Source organism: Panicum hallii, chromosome 2, assembly GCF_002211085.1.
Source record: "Panicum hallii strain FIL2 chromosome 2, PHallii_v3.1, whole genome shotgun sequence".
In the NCBI taxonomy this organism is placed as follows: domain Eukaryota; kingdom Viridiplantae; phylum Streptophyta; class Magnoliopsida; order Poales; family Poaceae; genus Panicum; species Panicum hallii.
Window position 1 is genome coordinate 47471025 of NC_038043.1, and position 17962 is coordinate 47488986.

General features: G+C 44.1%; 3 protein-coding genes across 5 annotated transcripts; all 3 read right to left on the minus strand.

Annotated features, from left to right (window-relative positions):
• Positions 1–236: 236 nt before the first annotated feature.
• Positions 237–6636, minus strand: LOC112880164 (flowering time control protein FPA). 3 transcript variants are annotated; one of them, XM_025944665.1, is made up of 7 exons: positions 6202–6634; positions 5446–5688; positions 5274–5351; positions 4433–5169; positions 3707–4340; positions 3007–3583; positions 237–663 (listed from the first exon to the last, which is right to left on the minus strand). In XM_025944665.1, exons 1-6 carry the CDS (start codon positions 6532–6534, stop codon positions 3026–3028), a joined length of 2583 nt encoding a protein of 860 aa, XP_025800450.1. In that variant the 5' UTR covers positions 6535–6634; the 3' UTR covers positions 237–663; positions 3007–3025. The 3 variants fall into 3 exon arrangements, with proteins under 3 accessions (XP_025800450.1, XP_025800448.1, XP_025800449.1); XM_025944663.1 differs by having other exon boundaries at positions 3007–4340; positions 6202–6635; XM_025944664.1 differs by lacking the exon at positions 237–663 and having other exon boundaries at positions 2377–4340; positions 6202–6636.
• A 1411-nt stretch (positions 6637–8047) lies between these two features.
• Positions 8048–12452, minus strand: LOC112881953 (3beta-hydroxysteroid-dehydrogenase/decarboxylase-like). The gene is made up of 10 exons (XM_025946888.1): positions 11939–12452; positions 11651–11821; positions 10731–10847; positions 10574–10653; positions 10289–10487; positions 9984–10101; positions 9614–9788; positions 9333–9489; positions 8514–8580; positions 8048–8419 (listed from the first exon to the last, which is right to left on the minus strand). The coding sequence occupies exons 1-10, from the start codon at positions 12401–12403 to the stop codon at positions 8268–8270; spliced, it is 1701 nt and encodes a 566-aa protein (XP_025802673.1). The 5' UTR covers positions 12404–12452; the 3' UTR covers positions 8048–8267.
• Positions 12453–13079: 627 nt separating this feature from the next.
• LOC112882883 (probable hydroxyacylglutathione hydrolase 2, chloroplastic) lies at positions 13080–17561 on the minus strand. The gene is made up of 8 exons (XM_025948074.1): positions 17329–17561; positions 16782–16967; positions 15875–16078; positions 15372–15495; positions 14598–14698; positions 13995–14069; positions 13816–13914; positions 13080–13587 (listed from the first exon to the last, which is right to left on the minus strand). The coding sequence occupies exons 1-8, from the start codon at positions 17404–17406 to the stop codon at positions 13441–13443; spliced, it is 1014 nt and encodes a 337-aa protein (XP_025803859.1). The 5' UTR covers positions 17407–17561; the 3' UTR covers positions 13080–13440.
• Between the last annotated feature and the right edge of the window lie 401 nt (positions 17562–17962).

A 17962-nucleotide genomic window follows, 5' to 3' on the forward strand; every position in this document is an offset into this window, starting at 1 on the left:
TTGGGGTAGATCCAAAGAGACCCATAGTTGAGTTGAGGAGAAAGGGGAAAAGGAAAAAGGGTGCACTGTCCCGCCCCTCTGTCCATGCAGACCTTCTGACCTTGTGACAGTTTGAGATCCAAGTTCTCAACTCAACCCTCGGAGCGATGCGAGTGTGCCTTGGATGGTTCAACTATGAACAAGTCTTTCTTCCGTCGTGATCAAGAAACAGCAAAAAAAAAAAATACACAGCACAGTAGTGTAGCATGACACGACATAATATATGGTTTCGAAAGAAGTATACAAAATACCACCAGGCCACACAAAAGGCCATGCAAACATAGGGCTAGAAAGCCCAGGCTGAAATCTCCATATCAAAACAGTACATGAAAATAAAAAGGAGAAAGAGAGAACGTTTCTGGTAAAGCCCGTCTTCAAAAGAAAAGCGGAACTGGGGATAACTACGCTTATTCTGTCGCTGTCCGGTAGGTGGGTATCAACTAGTACATCCATATCGGGAGGGTGACGAGTAGCCACTGACACCATGGGCCGCTTCCCTTGTGCGCGCTGCAGGAGAGGAGATGAAGCATAACGAGTTGGGATTATCTTTCTGACTTTCTTTCCTTTTTTTTTTCCCCTGTTTGTCTGAGACAATCCGAACTGAGATTTGACTTTTGAGGGTACCTACACACAAACGTACGTTGCTGTCAGACATATAATGCTGAAGAATCTGAGTTGCTGATGGATAAAGAGAAACGATTATTCAGGGTATAGTATATTTGTTAATCACGAATGTACTCGATTGCAGGATACGCATCATAAAAAATGCCACAAGTGCGTGCAACTTGTAAGCCATTTTTAAGTCGCAAGCTTAAGAAAACCGGCTGAAGCATAAGCGTATGCAACATTCATTTGCATGGACAGAGGTTAGAGCTAAAGCCTAAACAGTTGGGTCAAGCAAGCGCTGCAGCTGCAGTTGCCACAGCACGGTCTAGAGCCGTATGATTCAGCCCAGCTTGACATTCGACCGCAAGAGACAGTAGCGGGAGCACGACTGGGATCCAAGCTTCAGCGATAAAAGAGGACGAAAGCAATTCGTTCCAAAAAAAAAAAAAGACGAAAGCGAATCATCGACAACAGCTTCGCTGGCATTGTTTTACCGATTTACTCCCCAAACGTCCGAGAAAAGAAAGTCGTGTCTTCGTTATTCGGGAATTACCCAGCAAACGGAGAGGTTCGGGCGTTCGGCCGTACGATTAGCGGAAGTGGAGTGCAGAACAAAAGAGACTGTGCCCAGCGAGACCGAGGGGCGAGGGAGCAGCAAGGGGGTCGAAAGAGCGTGCGCCACACGAACCGAATTGTTTAACCGGCAAGCTCTGCGCACAAACGATTTTTTATGATTTCGTGGGTCAGATCCTCGCAACAATATGACACGCGCCGCAGATAGTTCTACCGATGAGGAACGCAGTAGTAGAACGAACGCACCTGGACCGGACGGCGCACAGACGGATATCCCCGGAACGAGCGAATAACGAGCCAGGGCGCAATATGGAAGAGCTTAGACATGACATGGCCAGTTAATCCTGAACCTGACTACTTGAGTAGAATAAGAAAACGGACACCGTTGATTTTGTTGCATATGGCCGCTAGTTACCATAGAATTTTGAACTTTCGTTGGGTGCAGCACCCAGATCCACCTGGGTGCTAAATCAGCTTGTTTATACAGTAGCTTGAACAGGAACGGAACTGGTTCTCAGAAGGTTAAAACTTAAAACGTGACACCGCAATAGTCGCTAACGATGACGGTTGCACTAACAAGGCGCCCTTAGTCCTAAGCTGTAGGTTGGGGCTGCAGTTGCCTTTTTTTCACCTTCACTAGCCAACCAAAAACGTTGGTATGATGCACACGATTAGAGAATCAAAGAACGCAGTTAAATGGATTGATGATACCTATGGGTAGCTTTTCAACTTAGGTAAATGGATCATACCACACAACGCTATGTTTCGAAGCAACAAGAAAGTTCAGTCGAGATCAAGGTCGCAGTCACTGGTTGTTCACTTTGCAGTTTCAGTGAATCAAGAAACTCGATGCCTTAACAGAATAAAAGATAGGCTCGGAAAGTGGATGAAATATTCTACAAGGCCTAAGCAGGTGATCTGGAAAGCACATTGTTGTACGATCAGGCACGCTGTTCAGTATATTGATTGTCTCAGGGTTAGCCCAGGTCAGATGGTCGATCCTACATGGTAAATGTGTGCTATACAGAGTCCCGCAAACGACAGCAGGGCTAGCAGAGGGCGATGTAAGTGCGGTTGTATGGTTTATGGTTTCTCATCGTGGCATGAGAAATGTGTATTTCCACCGAAGCATGAGAACCAAAAAACGGCGTGCCAAGCTGTTGAAGAATGCTTTTCGTGTTGTTTTGTTTCAATGTACCCCCAAGCTTCTCAAGTATAGATATCACAAAGCCATTACATTAAAGATGTCCATACATTTACCAATTCTAAAGATCTAATATTGCCTCAAGTAAGCTATGCAGTGTTTTAGCATGCCTCTGTCATACTGGGTTTACTGTAATGCTAAAACACTCACAAAAAAGATTATGAAGATATCAACATTTATGCAAGCATCCTCAAAAAAAAATAAGTGTGCAAGCAAATACTATTAAAAGCAAGTGTGCAAAAATTGTTTAACTTAACAAGATTTAACTGTCTGTAATTGCAACTAAACGTTGCTAATCAGAAGTGATATAAACCCTTGTGTCACGTTTCAGTGTGTTTGATGTGCCTTGTGCCTAATAAGCCAACTTAACATCATCTTTCGATGCCAAGCAATGGTCATTTTCTGGTAATAGTTCTGCTATATTGTCTAAAAATAACCATTTTGCATAATTTCGTATTTTTAACTTAACAAATGCATGGCACTTGTTGGGATTAAGATTAAGTAAACACTGATTAGCTGAACCTTGCACATTAGCAGACAGGATATATAACAACCAAAAATATCAGATGGAGTGGTGGACTTACCTGAAGCAATAATTAGGTCTCATGACTGATTTCCAGATTGACGCTGTATCTGAAGCAGTAGGTTTTGAGCCAACTGGAGGGTCGCCTGGTACTTCTTACTTTTATCTGCCTCATCTGGAGCTTGTGCAGTACCAGGAGCAAAATGTTGTTGTCCATGAGAAGAGGGCTGGAGCTGGGGCAAATTTCCCATCTGATTATTTGCTGGAGGACCAGGGTTTACTTGTGGAAGGGGAGGGGCAGGGTTGTTAGCATTGCTGGCTTGAAGGTTAGAATGGCTACCCGTAGCTAATGGACCATAGTTGCTTTGTGGCACATAATACTGCTCTGGCTGATAAAGCTGCTGGTTTGTCTGTGTGGGCAAACTGTGTCCACCTTGAGATGGTAATGTAGAAGAACTGTGTGTTGGTGCAGGAATTGGTGGTGGTGGTGGTGGTGGTAGGTTCAAAGCAACTTCAGGGTTGTAAGCAGTATGCTGTGTTGAGTGCTCCGGAGCACCCATCATGCTCCCATAGTTTGTCAAATGAGCAGCTGAAGCTTGCCTGCTAAACTGCTGCCCTGGCTGCTGAAGATTAGCAATCTGCCCAAAGGATAAATTTGAAGCTGAAGATTGATTTTCAGGATTCCATACTTTAGAAAGCATAGATGGATCATGCATCTGTGATAGTCTGTCTGTGGAGTTCATAGGCATCTGACCACTTACCAGAGGTGATGACTGCACACTTGGCATAAGCTTTGCAAGGGTAGCCATAATATCAGGCTTGACTGAAGGTTGAACATGTGTTGCAGCTGTTTGATTTGTCAAAAAACCTGCAAGAGCTGGCTGAACTGATTGGCCTTCATCCATCCGAGGCCTTCCAGATATGTGCCCCAAATGATGCATTGACTCCTCACGTAAAGATCCACGATAATCAGCATCAGGATGGCCATTGTCACTGGGAGAAATGATACTGTACTTTCTTTGTGAAGTAGGCAGAGTTTCCCTTTCATCATAGTAAGGTTGTAGTTCTGGCCCAGTCATTTGTGGCCTGAGAGCAGCAGCAGCAGACATTTGTGGAATATGCAATACTACACCATAAAGGCGCTCTGGTCCGTCAACTTGCAACACATTTGTCAAGAAATCTGATGGCGGTACCAAAAATAAAGTAGTCCCTGCATCAACCTTTACAACCCCTGCTCGGCTTTTCGAGCCCAGGTAGCGCAAGAACTCAGTATAAGAAACAAAGTCATCTTCACTATCTGGTAAGAAAAAGACAACATCAAATCCAGTAGCATCCGCATAGTGCTTCGCCAGCATATCCAATCCCGTCCTAGCTGAACAATTAATAACGTCCGGTCTGCAAAATTAAAAAATAGCAAACTAAGATCAACAACATGCACAACCAACTCGATAAAACAATAGCATTTGTACAGTGATGCTTGGACTTACAGAGGTATATCACTGCCCTTTGTTATAGGCAAACAACGAGCACGGCAAACAGGAGATCCACCTTTGGCGATACTGCCACGCCAAAAATGCTCAAGGTATGATGTTCGATGCACCGTGCCACGGACTCGAATAGCAGGACTTGAACTCCCCTCGGCATGCACAGAGCTGTCACGATTGCGGAACCCAGCAGAATAAAGACTTGTGCTGCCTGCCCTTACATCATAAGAGTCAACACCGGCATCAAGCCTCATTCTTTTTGCTTCTCTTGGATCAAATGGTTCAGGTGGTGGAAGGATTCCACCTGGAGTAGGTAAACCACCATAATCAAAATGTCTTGATCTTCCTCCTCTTGGTTGATCATACCCTTGCAAAGTACCACTGCCAAGACCATGATGACCATCACTCGAATACATTTCTGATCTAGGAAATCCAGAAACCGATGTTGGGTTATCTAATTTATTTGGTGCAAGCTCACTGTTCGAGAAAAGAATCTGAATCCTGGGATCATCGAAAAGATGGCCATCTAGATTCGTCTTAGCATTATAAGCTTCCACAACGCTTGCAAACTCAACAAAAGCATACTGCCTTGACTGGAAAATTTTTATCTTTGTAACCACACCAAATGCTGTCATAGCTTGCTTGAGCGCCTCCTCATCAATAACTTTATATGAACCAGGAAAACCAACCCAGAGAATATTGGTAGGTTGTGCTTCTCGCGCCCGTGTTCCAGCAGAGCCCTGGAAGACAAACAGACCATGATAATGAGCAACAGCAGATAAGGGAGAAAAACAACCAGCACAAAAGAGATGAGAGCAACTATATAAATCTAAACAGAGCATACCTTTAGAGGGGCAGTGCCTCTCTTGTCACCTGACGGCCCTGATACTCTACCATTGAAGCTGCTCGCTTCTGACCATTCCTATACAAATCAGTAAAAACAGGTTGTCATGAGAAAATCCTGCCATAAACTTTCAATAGAGGAAACACACATCCAGTAAATAATGGATACACACCGCTCTTCCCTTGGACCTCTGGAAATCGACACACAATTCTTTGCCACCTAAAGTTCTTCCATTCAAAGACCTGTGAGCAGAAATTGCATCTTCGAGTTTCTCGAAATCGACGTACGCAGAAGTCTGGTCATGGGAGAATGCAACACCTTCAACTTTTCCAAACTTTTGGAACTCCTCCTCTAGCTCCTCCTTTGAAACCGACAGGCTAATGCCACCAACCCACAGATTCCTAACAGCTCTGGCCTGTAAAAACCAAATCAACAAACAAAATCCATAAGGCCTGGTATCCTTACCAGTTCCAGCAAAACAATGGAAACATATGACCCTCATCCAGTCCTGTATTATCACGAAATAGCAACGAAAATCCTGAGTCTAACCTAACATTAACCATGTCATACAGGCTATGCACTAAATCTTCAAAGCAAGTTAGATGCTGTCATGCTGACTATGCATCATCCTGCATTCGTGCTTAAATCATCATACAGAGAACGAATACTGCATAAGAAATTATAATCAGCCTGACTGCAAATAGATTAACATAACATACGGCCAGTATCCTCGACCAACACTGCCTGCTGTATACCAGCAGCTCCAGGTTACAGATCAATCTCTACCATCACACATTAATTAGGCAGACCTTTCCTAGCTAGCCCAGAAATCACGTCGCGGAAACACAAATCGCAGCAAAGCAACGAGGGGAAAACTAGGGTGGGAGGGAGCAGATCCCAGCGTGGGGCAAAGCACGAGAGAAATTACCGGCCGCGCGAACTCGGTGCGCATGGCGGCGCCCTTGACCTTTTCGCCCCGGGTGGCCTCGACGGCTGCGCGAGCCTCGGCGGGGGTGCGGAAGAGGACGAACGCGTAGCTGCGGGAGCCGGCTCGGGCGAGGGCGCAATCGAGCGCGCCGTGCGGGGCGAACAGCGCCATCAAGTCGCCCTCGCTCACATGGGAGGGCAGGTTGCCCACCCAGAGCGTGTTCGTCTCCGGGACCCCAGCGGCAGCCGCGCCCCCGCTGGCGACGGCGTCCTTCGGAGGGGATGCGGAGGCGGGCGCCTCCGGGGACTCCGCGGGCGGCGGCTCCGACGACATCGCAGGCGCGGCGGGGAGGCGGAGATCGCGTGAACCCTAGGAGCGGATGGGGAATTTTGGGTTCAGTTTTCAGGCAGGCGAGCGAGAGCGGCCTCAGGGCTATGGACGGCGGGTCGGGTGATTGGGTCGTACTTATGGATCGGGTCGCGTCTGTGTTCCAGTCGGACCAGGTTTCCCGCGCCACACCTGGGTCTGGGTACAGGTGCATGTGTGCTCTACAGGTGACTAGGTATTTGTAAATGTCTCGTGCACTTTTTTGAATGGAAAATATCTCGTGCACTTGTGTGTCCTGTGTATAGCCATATGGATATTGCGTCTGTCTGTTGTATTTACATTTCTGTATATGTGTTATCTATCTCGAGGATCGTATATATATCCACATATATCTATCCTTTAGAGATACATTAGCATATATCTATCTCGTAGGATTTATATCTACATGTATCTATCTCGCATGACTCTACTTATCTCATTAATTGCATATCTGCATGCTGTCTATCGGCGTGACGCATTATCTACTTGATCTACCTTGCGTGACTGGTTATTTATATGCACATATCGTATATGACTCGTCCATGCGGAATTTATTTAGAGCGACTCATGTTTGCAGAATCTATCCCTAAGACTAGCATTTGTGGTGGACCATCGCTTATAAGGAAATCTATGTATGCCCTTTGTTGTTTAATGGATGGAGAAAGAGAAGAAACGGGTGATGCACGACGCCGTTGTATTTTGAAGTATAAAATTTGGAAATAATTTTCTCTCCAAATAAAGAGGGCTTGCCTCGCATGGTTGGATCATGGATTGATACTTTTGATGAGTCGTTGTTGGACGATAATATTTCGAATCCTCTATGCTCTCATTGTTGCAACTTATGGCTGCATGCATATATCTGTCGGCTATCTGTTAATTTGGATGCGATGCACATCTGTTTGATACCTTTCTAGCACGCTGAAAATGGTGGCAACCTTAATCAGCATACACGTTGTACGGTTCATACAACCGTGAGTTGTGTGATTGTTGGTTTTTTACACCACTTTAGTGCGTGTTGATAGAGACTGATGATAGATTATATCATTCTATAATATTCAAATTTGTGTGTGGTACACACGGTTCCTATTTTGCTTTACTATGGCAACGGATCGGAAATAGGAGTAGCAGTTTTTTCTCAACCATTACTTTTTGATTGCCATCGAAACATATCATCTCTGTGGCACGTTGTGGAGCAAGGCTCAACGTGGCAACGCTATTGGGAGAGGAAGGAAGGTGAACGATACAGGCGACGTGAGAGGAAGCTAGACCAAGACTTGGTTGCACTATCTACACACGCCCAATCTTTGCAACACGATCCCGCCCCACCTGAAAGCCCAAACTTGTTCAGTACGGAATACATGAATGTGGATCGTGTGGTACGAGTACACCATGCGTGAGCATAAAACACAGCAGCTAGTCTTTTTTTGAAAAACACAGCAGCTAGTCAACATTGTGAAATCTCATAACAAATGGAACGACGTTTGCACCACCCATAAACTTTGCATATCATATTGCTGCATGTAAAATCACAAATTCTAACACAGCAGTAAGCAAATTCGGGTAAATTGTACAGGACATGTTAGCACAAAAGAACTAAGGCATTTTTACAGACAAACACAATGGCAACAACACCTTCAAAGAGTATGTGAAATGTGTTCTAGCAACAAAGCATAACTAGGTCATGGTCATGGATGCCTCCTCTAGGATATATATGCCTTCAAAGAAGCCGGCAAACGATCGACTACTCTGTCCATTAGCCACTTGATTTTGACAGAAGCATTTGACACCAAGCTGTCAATTTCTTCCTCACATTGTTCGTAGACTATGAAGACGATGAACAAGGATGCCAATACTGCATACAGGAGAATAGTCAGATGATAAATTTGTCCTACTGCAGTAAATGTAAGTTGAGCACAACTTAGTAGTGGCAAAAGATAATCCCTTACCAAGACCCATCAGCACTCTGAATTGAATGTTCAACAACAGCTTGATACTGTACAAAAATGCAAATACCTGCAACACAGAAGAAACTATTGGTCAATCATTTATAACACATTTTTTTTTGGTCGCAATACCATTCTTACACCAATAGCTACATTTTCCCTGGCATTTATGGATTCATTATTGATTTATAGTGAATTTCTTCAATAAAGCCTATCCTTTGGTCGAGGAAACCTGTCGCTATTTTGTGGATCCTTCTAAACACCACTAGTCAAGAAGGATTATTCAAAAAGGGTGAGTTCTTAACTGACTGAGATGGAATAAATGATTGCTTCTAACAATAACTAGACTGAGTAGCTTACAAAGCTTACAAACATTAACCAAACATGATGAAAGAAACAGTGTATTTTAGATACATGAAGGCAGTTTACCCCAGATATATCACTTCTGGCTCAACAGAAGCCAAAAATATATCCATCTAACCAAGCCCTTAGATCACTTAACATGACTGCACATACATCACTTTTAGACAAAAAAAAAAACTGCAGAAACATCTGGAATGTAAAAGTTTGCATATATTAATTTTTTTTAAAATAACTCAACCTAATCCCATAACTGTCAAAAAAATAAAAGACAGTTTATGAATATGCTTGATGTAGACCACTGATAGCAAACACCAAAGTAAATCAAATTCAAACACCAAATGTGGGCTCAAGGAGCCCAAACTTAATAGGTAGTACCTAATGTAAAATGACACATCAAATTGGGTATTCTAATGAAATAAAGCTTCCAGGAGACAATTCTCAATAAAGCTGAACACCAACCTTTAAAAGGGTACTCCAGTCTTCGCCTTCTGCTAGAACCCTCAGTTTATGAATGCTCCCATTCCATGCAGAAGCCAGGCACATAAGCGAATTCCTCAACGCTGAGTGTGACAATTCAAAATGATCAGAGGTAAACTTCTCAACTGTAACACCAAAGCTGCAATAGGAGTTCAACTTCAGTACTCAACCATAATACACTGCATAATTCTTCTGAGTGAAGTAGGGAACACCCACATCAGATTAGTCTACTCAAAAGATAGCTGAACAACCAAAATACGTACACTTGTGAAGGTAGCACACCATGGGTGAAAAGAGCAAGGGACGTCACTAGAAGAAATTTGGCAGCCGATGAGATAAAAGTTCTGTCTGAAAGCAGGAACCAGTAGAAAAGCAGGAACAATACTGTCACAAATGAAAAGGTTCTCTTTTCATCCCTCCAAAGAAGAATATCAGCAGCTGCAGTAGAAAAGTTACATGTCAACAGGGAAAGAAGATATATATAAATCACAATGGAGTGATCGCTATGTAACGAACAATGAAAAGAGTTCTATACAACTGCATAAAAAAATGGTATCCAAGGGTCTTGTTCATTCAATTTGGTGGAAAGCAGAAAAATATGAGATTTTTTTTTCTAAAGAGGGATTGTGTCACCTGTTCCACTTCCTAGCAGCTTATCTGCCTTCGATGATCCACAGGAGCGTTGCTTCCTTGAGAAACCCAAATTATCTGATAATTCTGAAAATGACCCCACAGTTCTCATAATTCCATCCTGATACATGTTAAACATTAGAATGTATTAGTTATCAACATCTGCATTGTAGGAAACAAAATGTCTTTGTAGAGGCCTCATGTGCCTGTTATGAGAAATATATCAAGCAATACAGATGGGGAGTACCACAAATGATCAAAGGGAACGTATGTAATTGCAATACAGCATGGTAAGAAAACAAGCTCACCTCCAACGATACAATTGGGTAGTACCCAAGTAATTTTCTAGCTTTTGAAGTGTTAAAAATTCTTGTGCGTGACAAGAAGTATATTGTATCTGGATGCAGAAGAGGAGTTGAGAACATTTGAAAACCAAGCCTGTGATGAATCATATTGGAGAACAAGGCCGCAAACAATAACATCTTGGCAGGAAGATTAATCCTGGGCCTAAATGGATGAGAAACCATAGCACATGTTAACTTCACGACTTGACTTCAAAGAGTAAAGAGGGACCAAGAGGGAGGGAGAAATACCTCTGACAACCCATAGCTTCCATTATGCAGTTCATAAACTCCCATGTTTCCATAGGTTCATCATTGGTAACAAAAAAAGGCTGTAAAAGTTCGGCGCATAGAATTAGCTGTAAAACTAATATTGCGGAAACATATCCCTTTATCTGTAAAAATGTACCTTCCCAGCAACAGAAGCTGCATTTGAACACAAGGCTTGCTCAGCACAAATATTGGCATGGGCCACATTTTCCACATAGGTAAAGTCAGACATGTTACCGCCACCACCTATTACAAACTGAAAGGAACTGCATAAGAAAGCCAGTATTTCATAGATCAATGAGGCTTGGGGAAAGTTTGCAGATCATGTTTTTATAATAGCAAATCCCAGATTGGAGTTGTGGAAGCGGCAAATATGCAATTTTCTCTCCAGAAGATGCAGTGGAAGCAACTGCATCAGCTAAAAGGATCCTAATAATTGAAAAGCAAAAATAAATAGAAATCCATATTGCATATCCCAAACAGAAACCAAGGCTGCTCTAGGTCCAGTACAACTGCAAAAGATTACAGCTACCGATGTCATCTGCTTATGTGACCCATTTACTAAGAGATGTTAGCAAGAACCAACTGGGAGAGTAATGTTAAGTCTAGCAGATCCATTAATTCAAATGGCAACTAAGAATTCATGATCTGGAATCACTACTGATCAACAAAACAGAGGAATTCTAGAAAAATTACCACCAACCAGTACCAACTCTGTACATGCTTTCTAGCATACTCTTGTAACCACAGAAATGCAATACGAATTGTAACATAATTCTTGATCACATATTGGAATGGAAAACTTATAGGTTTCTACAGCAAAGCTCTATTTATATTCAACAAATTACCATTTATGGCACATAAAACTCCATGCTATAAATAACACGTACTGCATCCATGTAGTTTAGCTCCACTCAGTTCACTAACCATGCTAACACGCAAAACAGAATCTTAATCGATTTCAATTATATGTAGTTCTTCCACAACGAAATAGAGGTGCCAAAATCTGAATTATGGAGACAGGTAGAACATAAACCAGTAGTTTTCAGTTTGGAATACCTTGCCCAAGGGAGACCTTGCATATCCAGCAACAAACCTCACCAGGCTCGAATCGCCAGGCCCGAACAGATTGCTTGGGCGCAGCACGCACGTCCGCATCCCATCCAACCCGTCCGCACCCAGCACCATTATCTCCACCTGCGCCCTCAGCTCGCTCACCGCGTTCCCAAACTGCGGGCACACGCAAAAAACCAAGCACCCATCACTCCACGACACCTCCTCCAAAACCAAGGATCCCAAAACCGATCGGATCACGCCGAGGAAATGCAATGTCGCGAGTCAGCACACCTTGTCAGGGTAGGACAATGAGTCCTCGTCGGCATTGACCACATCCCGGGCGCCGGCGGCCACCTCGTCGGCCGAGCCGGTGTACACCACCCTGCCGACGCCGGCCGCGCGGCAGGCCGCGAGGAGCCGCCTCGTGCCCTCGGCGGCGAGGCGGTGGAGGGAGAGGAAGGACCCGTCGCTCCCGGGGGCGGCTGCCGTCGTCGCGTCCACATGGAAGACGGCCGCGGCGCCGGCTAGCGCGGAGGCGAGACGCGCGGGGTCGGAGAGGTCGACGGCGTGGTGGCGGACGAGGGGGGAGGCCGGCGGTGGGGGAGGGGAAGGGGAGGGGTCGAGGACGGCGACGGCCGACCAGCGGCCCGAGGCGGCGAGCGCAGCGGCGAGTTGGCAGCCGAGGAGGGTGGAGCGGCCGAAGGTAACGGCGCAGGCGGGCTTGCGCGGGGTCTGGCCGGCCTCGGCGGTCGCCATCGCGGGTGGGGTGGGAGTGGGACGGAGGTGGGGGGCAAGGCGAAATGGGGAGGGGCACAAGGGGTTTTCGTTCATAACCTTTTTCAGCTGATTTTGTTTTTTCCTGAAATTAATTTTATTTGCCACTGTGAAAAAACTGGAGCATGCCTGGAGACTGGAGTACGTCAGGCTCGAACCCGTCTGGAGTCTGGACTTGTGCTTCACCGAACGGCTCTATGGAAGCAAGCTTTCTTTCGACAACCAAAGAGTAATCTGCCTCATGCTTTCAGCGAAAACAAGAGCTAAGCTGGTGCAACTTTTGCCTGGTTCGGTGATGAACTGTCAATTAGACAATTTGGTCGTCGGCGAAAAGCTTTCATACTACGGGCCAAGAGTTCAGCGTGACGGAAACACCTAAAAGCCGTTCAGATTGCCACTTTGCCAGGATCATGACACTTCGTGTTACGCTTCCTCTTTTGGCGACGCATCACATCGACAATGGTTGATGATTGATCACCACTTTTTATCAAAATGTGACGTAAAATCCAAGCTTGCCATTCATGCCATCAAGCAAAGGACACATTGCATGTACCTTTCGTATAAAGCAGCCTAGAAGTACATTACCAAGCAATGAAATGTTGGTCCCGGATTCATGTGGCTTCAAAAACACATTGGATTCATGCAATGCCACAGCATCAGTACATTCAACGAGTATTCACCATTGTCAAACAGACCATCAAGAGTTCAAGACAACAAATACAGCAAAGTAAATAACGTATTGAACTGCAAGAACTGAGATTAACTATCGAACAGCTAACTCACATTTTTTTACAGAGTAGATGATAGCAGAACATGTTCATTTGTAGTAGACAAAAAAATCACTGGCTGCTATAGAAAAGCACTGCCAAAGCTACATACACTCGACACAATTTTGCCGAACCATTTCAAAATCTAGCCCAAACTTATATACCTTTCTTTCCTACATTTCTTGTGTCTCGGGGGTTTCTTTGTCCGAACTTTAACAAGATGGTCATGTCACGAGAATTTCCTTTTGTTAGTCAGAAGTTATCTTTTGCTCGACGCACAACTTCAAGCACACGGTCTTCCTCGAAATGATCTGGAATGGACAGAGTTCTCTTAATTTCTGGATTGGCGGTCCGCAGGAAAGGATTGCACTGCTTTTCTATCCCAATTGTTGTTGGCACCTGGTAAACATGGAATTTGGATTAAAGTCAGGGAAGAGGTGGAAATACGGTCCACTTAAGTATGTTCAGTAATCCCACCAGTGGAAAATTGTAAGCATCTTGCATTCAGAAATGTACACAAGAAAGATGGAATCAAGTACTTCTAAAGTAACCGAAGCAATAAATGTATAACATCATGTTTAAGAAGCATTAGCTTATCAAATGAAGACTCGGAATAAGCCATATTACCGTAGGTATATTCTTATTGCGCAACTCAGCTACATTTGCAGCGTATTCCTGTAATTCTTTATTTCCTGGTTCTACACTCAGGGCAAATTTTGAATTACTCTGCAGAGAGGAACATTAAGCATTAAATAATGGGTTGTCAATACAGAAAATTTCTTGACCTGAAATGAAAAATTACTGACCAAAGTATATTCATGTCCACAGTATACTTTCGTCTCATCAGGCAGAGCTATAATTTTCTGAAGCGAGGAATACATCTGAAAATAAGATAAAATGGTCACATAAATCTATGCAAAAGGAAAATGCATGAAAATGGTCACATAAATCTATGCAAAAGGAAAATGCATGAACCATTCATGATCAACAAAACTAGCAAGAGTTCACAACCTTATAAATTCATATTAAATGATTGAAGTCCAACATGCCAGAAGTTAGATTTGATTACAACCGTCCCCATTTGATGTTCAAATAAACATAAGTAGAATACTGAACATAAAGTGCGAAGGACTCGGTGATTCAAGTTCATAAACCCTTCTTAACCTTTCAGGTTCATATAATGTATTTTACTTGCTCGTTGTTTATAGGTTCCAATAGCAGTTTAGGCATATTTTAAATCATACTGAAAAAATAAGAAGCTCCAACAATATGCATATTGATCGCAATTAGAAAAGATCTAGCTTCTTACAAAGTCCAGTAGAAAACATGAACCACACATAACCGAATTTTAAGAATCTTATTACAATAAACATGAATATGGAAGCATTTGCAGGCCAGTAAAAACAAACCTGCTGTGGAGTCCCTTCAAAAAGCTTTCCACATGATAGACTGAACAAAGTGTCACCTGTAAATATGGCTCCAGAACCAGCAAAATAATAGCACACATGACCTGATAGAAATACATGAAAAGTCAACAAAGTGAAAGAAATTGCATTAGTAACTTCTTTTGCAAAAAAAATAAATAAATAAACATAAGATGTGGTAAGTAAGTGGGCAATGTAATGAGAAACTTTCAGGGCACGCTGTTTGCTTTTCCTAAGAAATACAAACGAGCCTCAATTGCTACGAACATGTCTTGGAACAGGCACTGCCTGTCTGCCACAACTTACATATTTTAACATAGCAGCAATGTTTAGCACAATATGTATATTTTAAAATAAGTGCTAGGGAAAAAAGGGAGAAACAGTTACACGGATGTGGTAAGTAAAGTGTGCAATGTAATGAGAAACTTTCAGTGCACTCGTAATGCAGAAAGGAGGGGGGAGGGGGGGGGGGGGGGATCCCTCAGCTTCCACGAACAGAACCACATTGTTCTCCTAATGTTAGTGTAAAATATATCTCCCATGTAATAAGAAGCTTCTCATGTTTCCTTTTTTTTCATTTTTTGCTGGTGGCCTATATGAGTCTCCCCCTTAAGCTTTAGGGTTTAGACTAAAAGACTTTGTTGTTGTTGTTGACGTGATGAGAAGCCTTTGGGTACGTTGCAGGAGTTGCACTTAAAACATTCTAATTGAACATAAGCGCGAACATGAATGAGTTAGAAGAAAATTCTAATGAAAGACCTGATGTATGCCCAGGAGTTTCCAGTACAAGAACTTGATGACCAGCAAACATCCATGTGTCACCCTCCTTAAGAGTGATGTCAATGCCAGGAATTCTATCCCTGTCCTTTTCAGAACCAATAACCTAAGGAAAATGATTATGATTGTAAAATTGTTAGAAGATGAAAGCAGATGACATGTCTATCAACACTTCACATTATGTATTTGACTACTTGAGGAACAACTATTATTATCTGCTGGATTTTAAATTTCAACTACCTTGAAAATTATCAATCAGCTTGAATTTTTTTTCTTGAATAATCAGCTAGAATATGACAGATACATTGCTGATAAGTATAATGGATGGCAATATAAAATGTTCATTGTAAGCTCATCCTTGAGTATAGACCTATAGAATTCAGTTCAGCTCTTAACAATACATTTTGATTGTGTCATGCACTGTCTCAGAGTTGCTAAACAATGGAAGAAAAGAAAAGAAGAACGGAAAGAGCCCAAATCTATACCTTTGCACCATACTTTGCCTTCAGTTCCAAGTTTCCACCAGTATGGTCATAGTGATGATGGGTGTTCAGTATGTAGGTCAAGTTCTGATTTCTCTTTTCCAATGCGTTTATAATAGGCATAGCCTCAGAAGGGTCGACCACTCCAACTGTTCCAGTATCAACATCATGCAGGATATATGCATAGTTATCTCGAAGGCATGGTACCTGCACAGAGACAACAATAGTTGGTGATGAATACTTAGGGATGCTCAGTAATATGATTGAATGACAAGAAATCTACAGGCAGCACGTAGTAGGAAGAGCAATATGTAAAGAGCAACAAGTTTGTGCTAAAAACTGATGATCAAAAGCCTTTTGGAAAATGAATTGTTTCTGGTTCTTTTACAGTTTTTCCTATTTTTAACAATGCCTGCAATTTCTTTATGCTTCCATCTTATGAAGGGTAGCCAATCTGTGTGGAAGAAGCTATGAACAAATGATATGCACATTATGTGGCCCATCAATTTGTGCTTGATATTTGACAATGTCGGTCATAAAGATACAGTCTAAGGTGCCTAGTCCATATCATCGTAGTTAGGTAGAGGAAAGATGAAAAGCCAAGCATGAGTAAAGGAATAAATGATGGAATGGAAAAATAATAAGAGAGAATAAGAGCTCTTTCCTAATAAAATTGGTCTTATGACCTTGTGTTTATTTTTACAAAGTAATTCCATCCAATTCTAAGGAACACATCACAACTAGTTTTTAAAGTCCCTCCTTGAAATTACTTTTTTGACTGCTGAATTCTGTCCTACAGATCACTCCTATATCATTACAGCAACAAGGCACTTACATTGACAGGTGTTATACAAACATCAGCAACATTAAGTCTGAAATAACAACTCATTGGTTAGCTAGGAGCACTTACAAGCTCGATTTGCAGGGATGATGAGACGCTGGTCATGTTGCAGAGGAACCTCCCTGCGCCAAACACACGCCCTACTCCGTGCAACGTCCTCAGGGGCATGACCAACAGGGAGCCGATCCCGTACAGCAGCGGCTTCCCGAGCCATTGCTTCCGCACGCTCGGCAGCAAGGACGGCTGGCCCCTCATCTGCAAAACAACAGAAGCAGACCAAAATTTCTCACAGCTAAGAACTCGCAGAGAACTACAGACGCAGCGAAGTTACGGCGTCTAAACACTAATCCCACCTCCATACCGCGCAAATTCACACAAAAATTAGCTAGAGCAAAGCCTCAAAGGGAACAACTACAGAAACGATAAACGACTGGGCGCATTCCGCGATTACGCGGGAAGCCAGGGGCCGGCGTGCGAAACAGACGAGTTCCGTTGGCTGGAACCGAGGCAGTTGCAGTCCGCGGCAACGCGCGCCCTCGGAAATCCCGACCCCAGATCCAAACCCCCGCCGAGGGCCACCGCGACAAAGGAAGAGGGATAGAGAGAGAGGGGCGACCGTGGGGGCGGCGGAGGAGGAGGAGCAGCGCGGGAGGGAGGAGGCCACGATCGAGCACGCCTTCGACAGCATCCTCATCCCCGCTCCCTCCGCTTCCTCCCTCCCTTCCCGTGCTCGCGGGGCGCTGCCGGCTTCCGAGGAGACGAGGCGATGCGTGGCGTGGGGAGCGAGGAGAGAGACAGGGGAGAGGGGAGGGGTGGGCAGGACGGCACCGCGAGGGGAGGAGGGGACGAGTGGGAAAGGAGGCAGAGGGTTTGGCCGGCTGTGATGGCGCTGGCTCGCCCGCGCCGGGCCCGCTTCGATCCGGACGGTCCGTGGGCTCATCGACGGCGGCCGACGGGGCGCGAAGCGGTGCGTGGCGTGGGGCCGACGTCAGGCGCCCGTGATCGTTCCTCGGCTGGGACAGTTGGACGGAGCCGCGTGTTCTCCAAGGGCGCGGTGCACGGCCGGCGCGTGCCACCACTTTTTAGACGGGGAATTTGTGGCGATTCGCTTCGAATTTTCTATGCGCAAAGCTCTGGTGGACTCGGTCTTTTTGTCTTCAGGATGCTCCGTGCTCCCGTATGGCCCCGTACCGTACAGGCTTGCACACAGATTTGTTGGTGTTTTTCTTTGGTAATGAAAAAAATTACAA

Bases quoted from the DNA above. Each gene is read 5' to 3' on its own strand.
- LOC112880164 (XM_025944663.1), bottom strand. From the start codon at position 6,534: ATGTCGTCGGAGCCGCCGCCCGCGGAGTCCCCGGAGGCGCCCGCCTCC. The intron at 5,170-5,273 runs GTATGCTCTGTT...TTTGTCTTCCAG, and splicing joins GAGGCACTGCCCCTCTAAAG to GGCTCTGCTGGAACACGGGC. The intron at 4,341-4,432 runs GTAAGTCCAAGC...TTAATTTTGCAG, and splicing joins AAGGGCAGTGATATACCTCT to ACCGGACGTTATTAATTGTT.
- LOC112881953 (XM_025946888.1), bottom strand. From the start codon at position 12,403: ATGGCGACCGCCGAGGCCGGCCAGACCCCGCGCAAGCCCGCCTGCGCC. The intron at 10,848-11,650 runs GTATTCCAAACT...AGTTCCTTTCAG, and splicing joins CAAGGTCTCCCTTGGGCAAG to TTTGTAATAGGTGGTGGCGG. The intron at 8,581-9,332 runs GTTGGTGTTCAG...TCTGTGTTGCAG, and splicing joins ACTGGAGTACCCTTTTAAAG to GTATTTGCATTTTTGTACAG.
- LOC112882883 (XM_025948074.1), bottom strand. From the start codon at position 17,406: ATGAGGATGCTGTCGAAGGCGTGCTCGATCGTGGCCTCCTCCCTCCCG. The intron at 14,699-15,371 runs GTCTTTCATTAG...TATTTCTATCAG, and splicing joins AACTCCTGGGCATACATCAG to GTCATGTGTGCTATTATTTT. The intron at 14,070-14,597 runs GTTTGTTTTTAC...TCTTATTTTCAG, and splicing joins TTGAAGGGACTCCACAGCAG to ATGTATTCCTCGCTTCAGAA.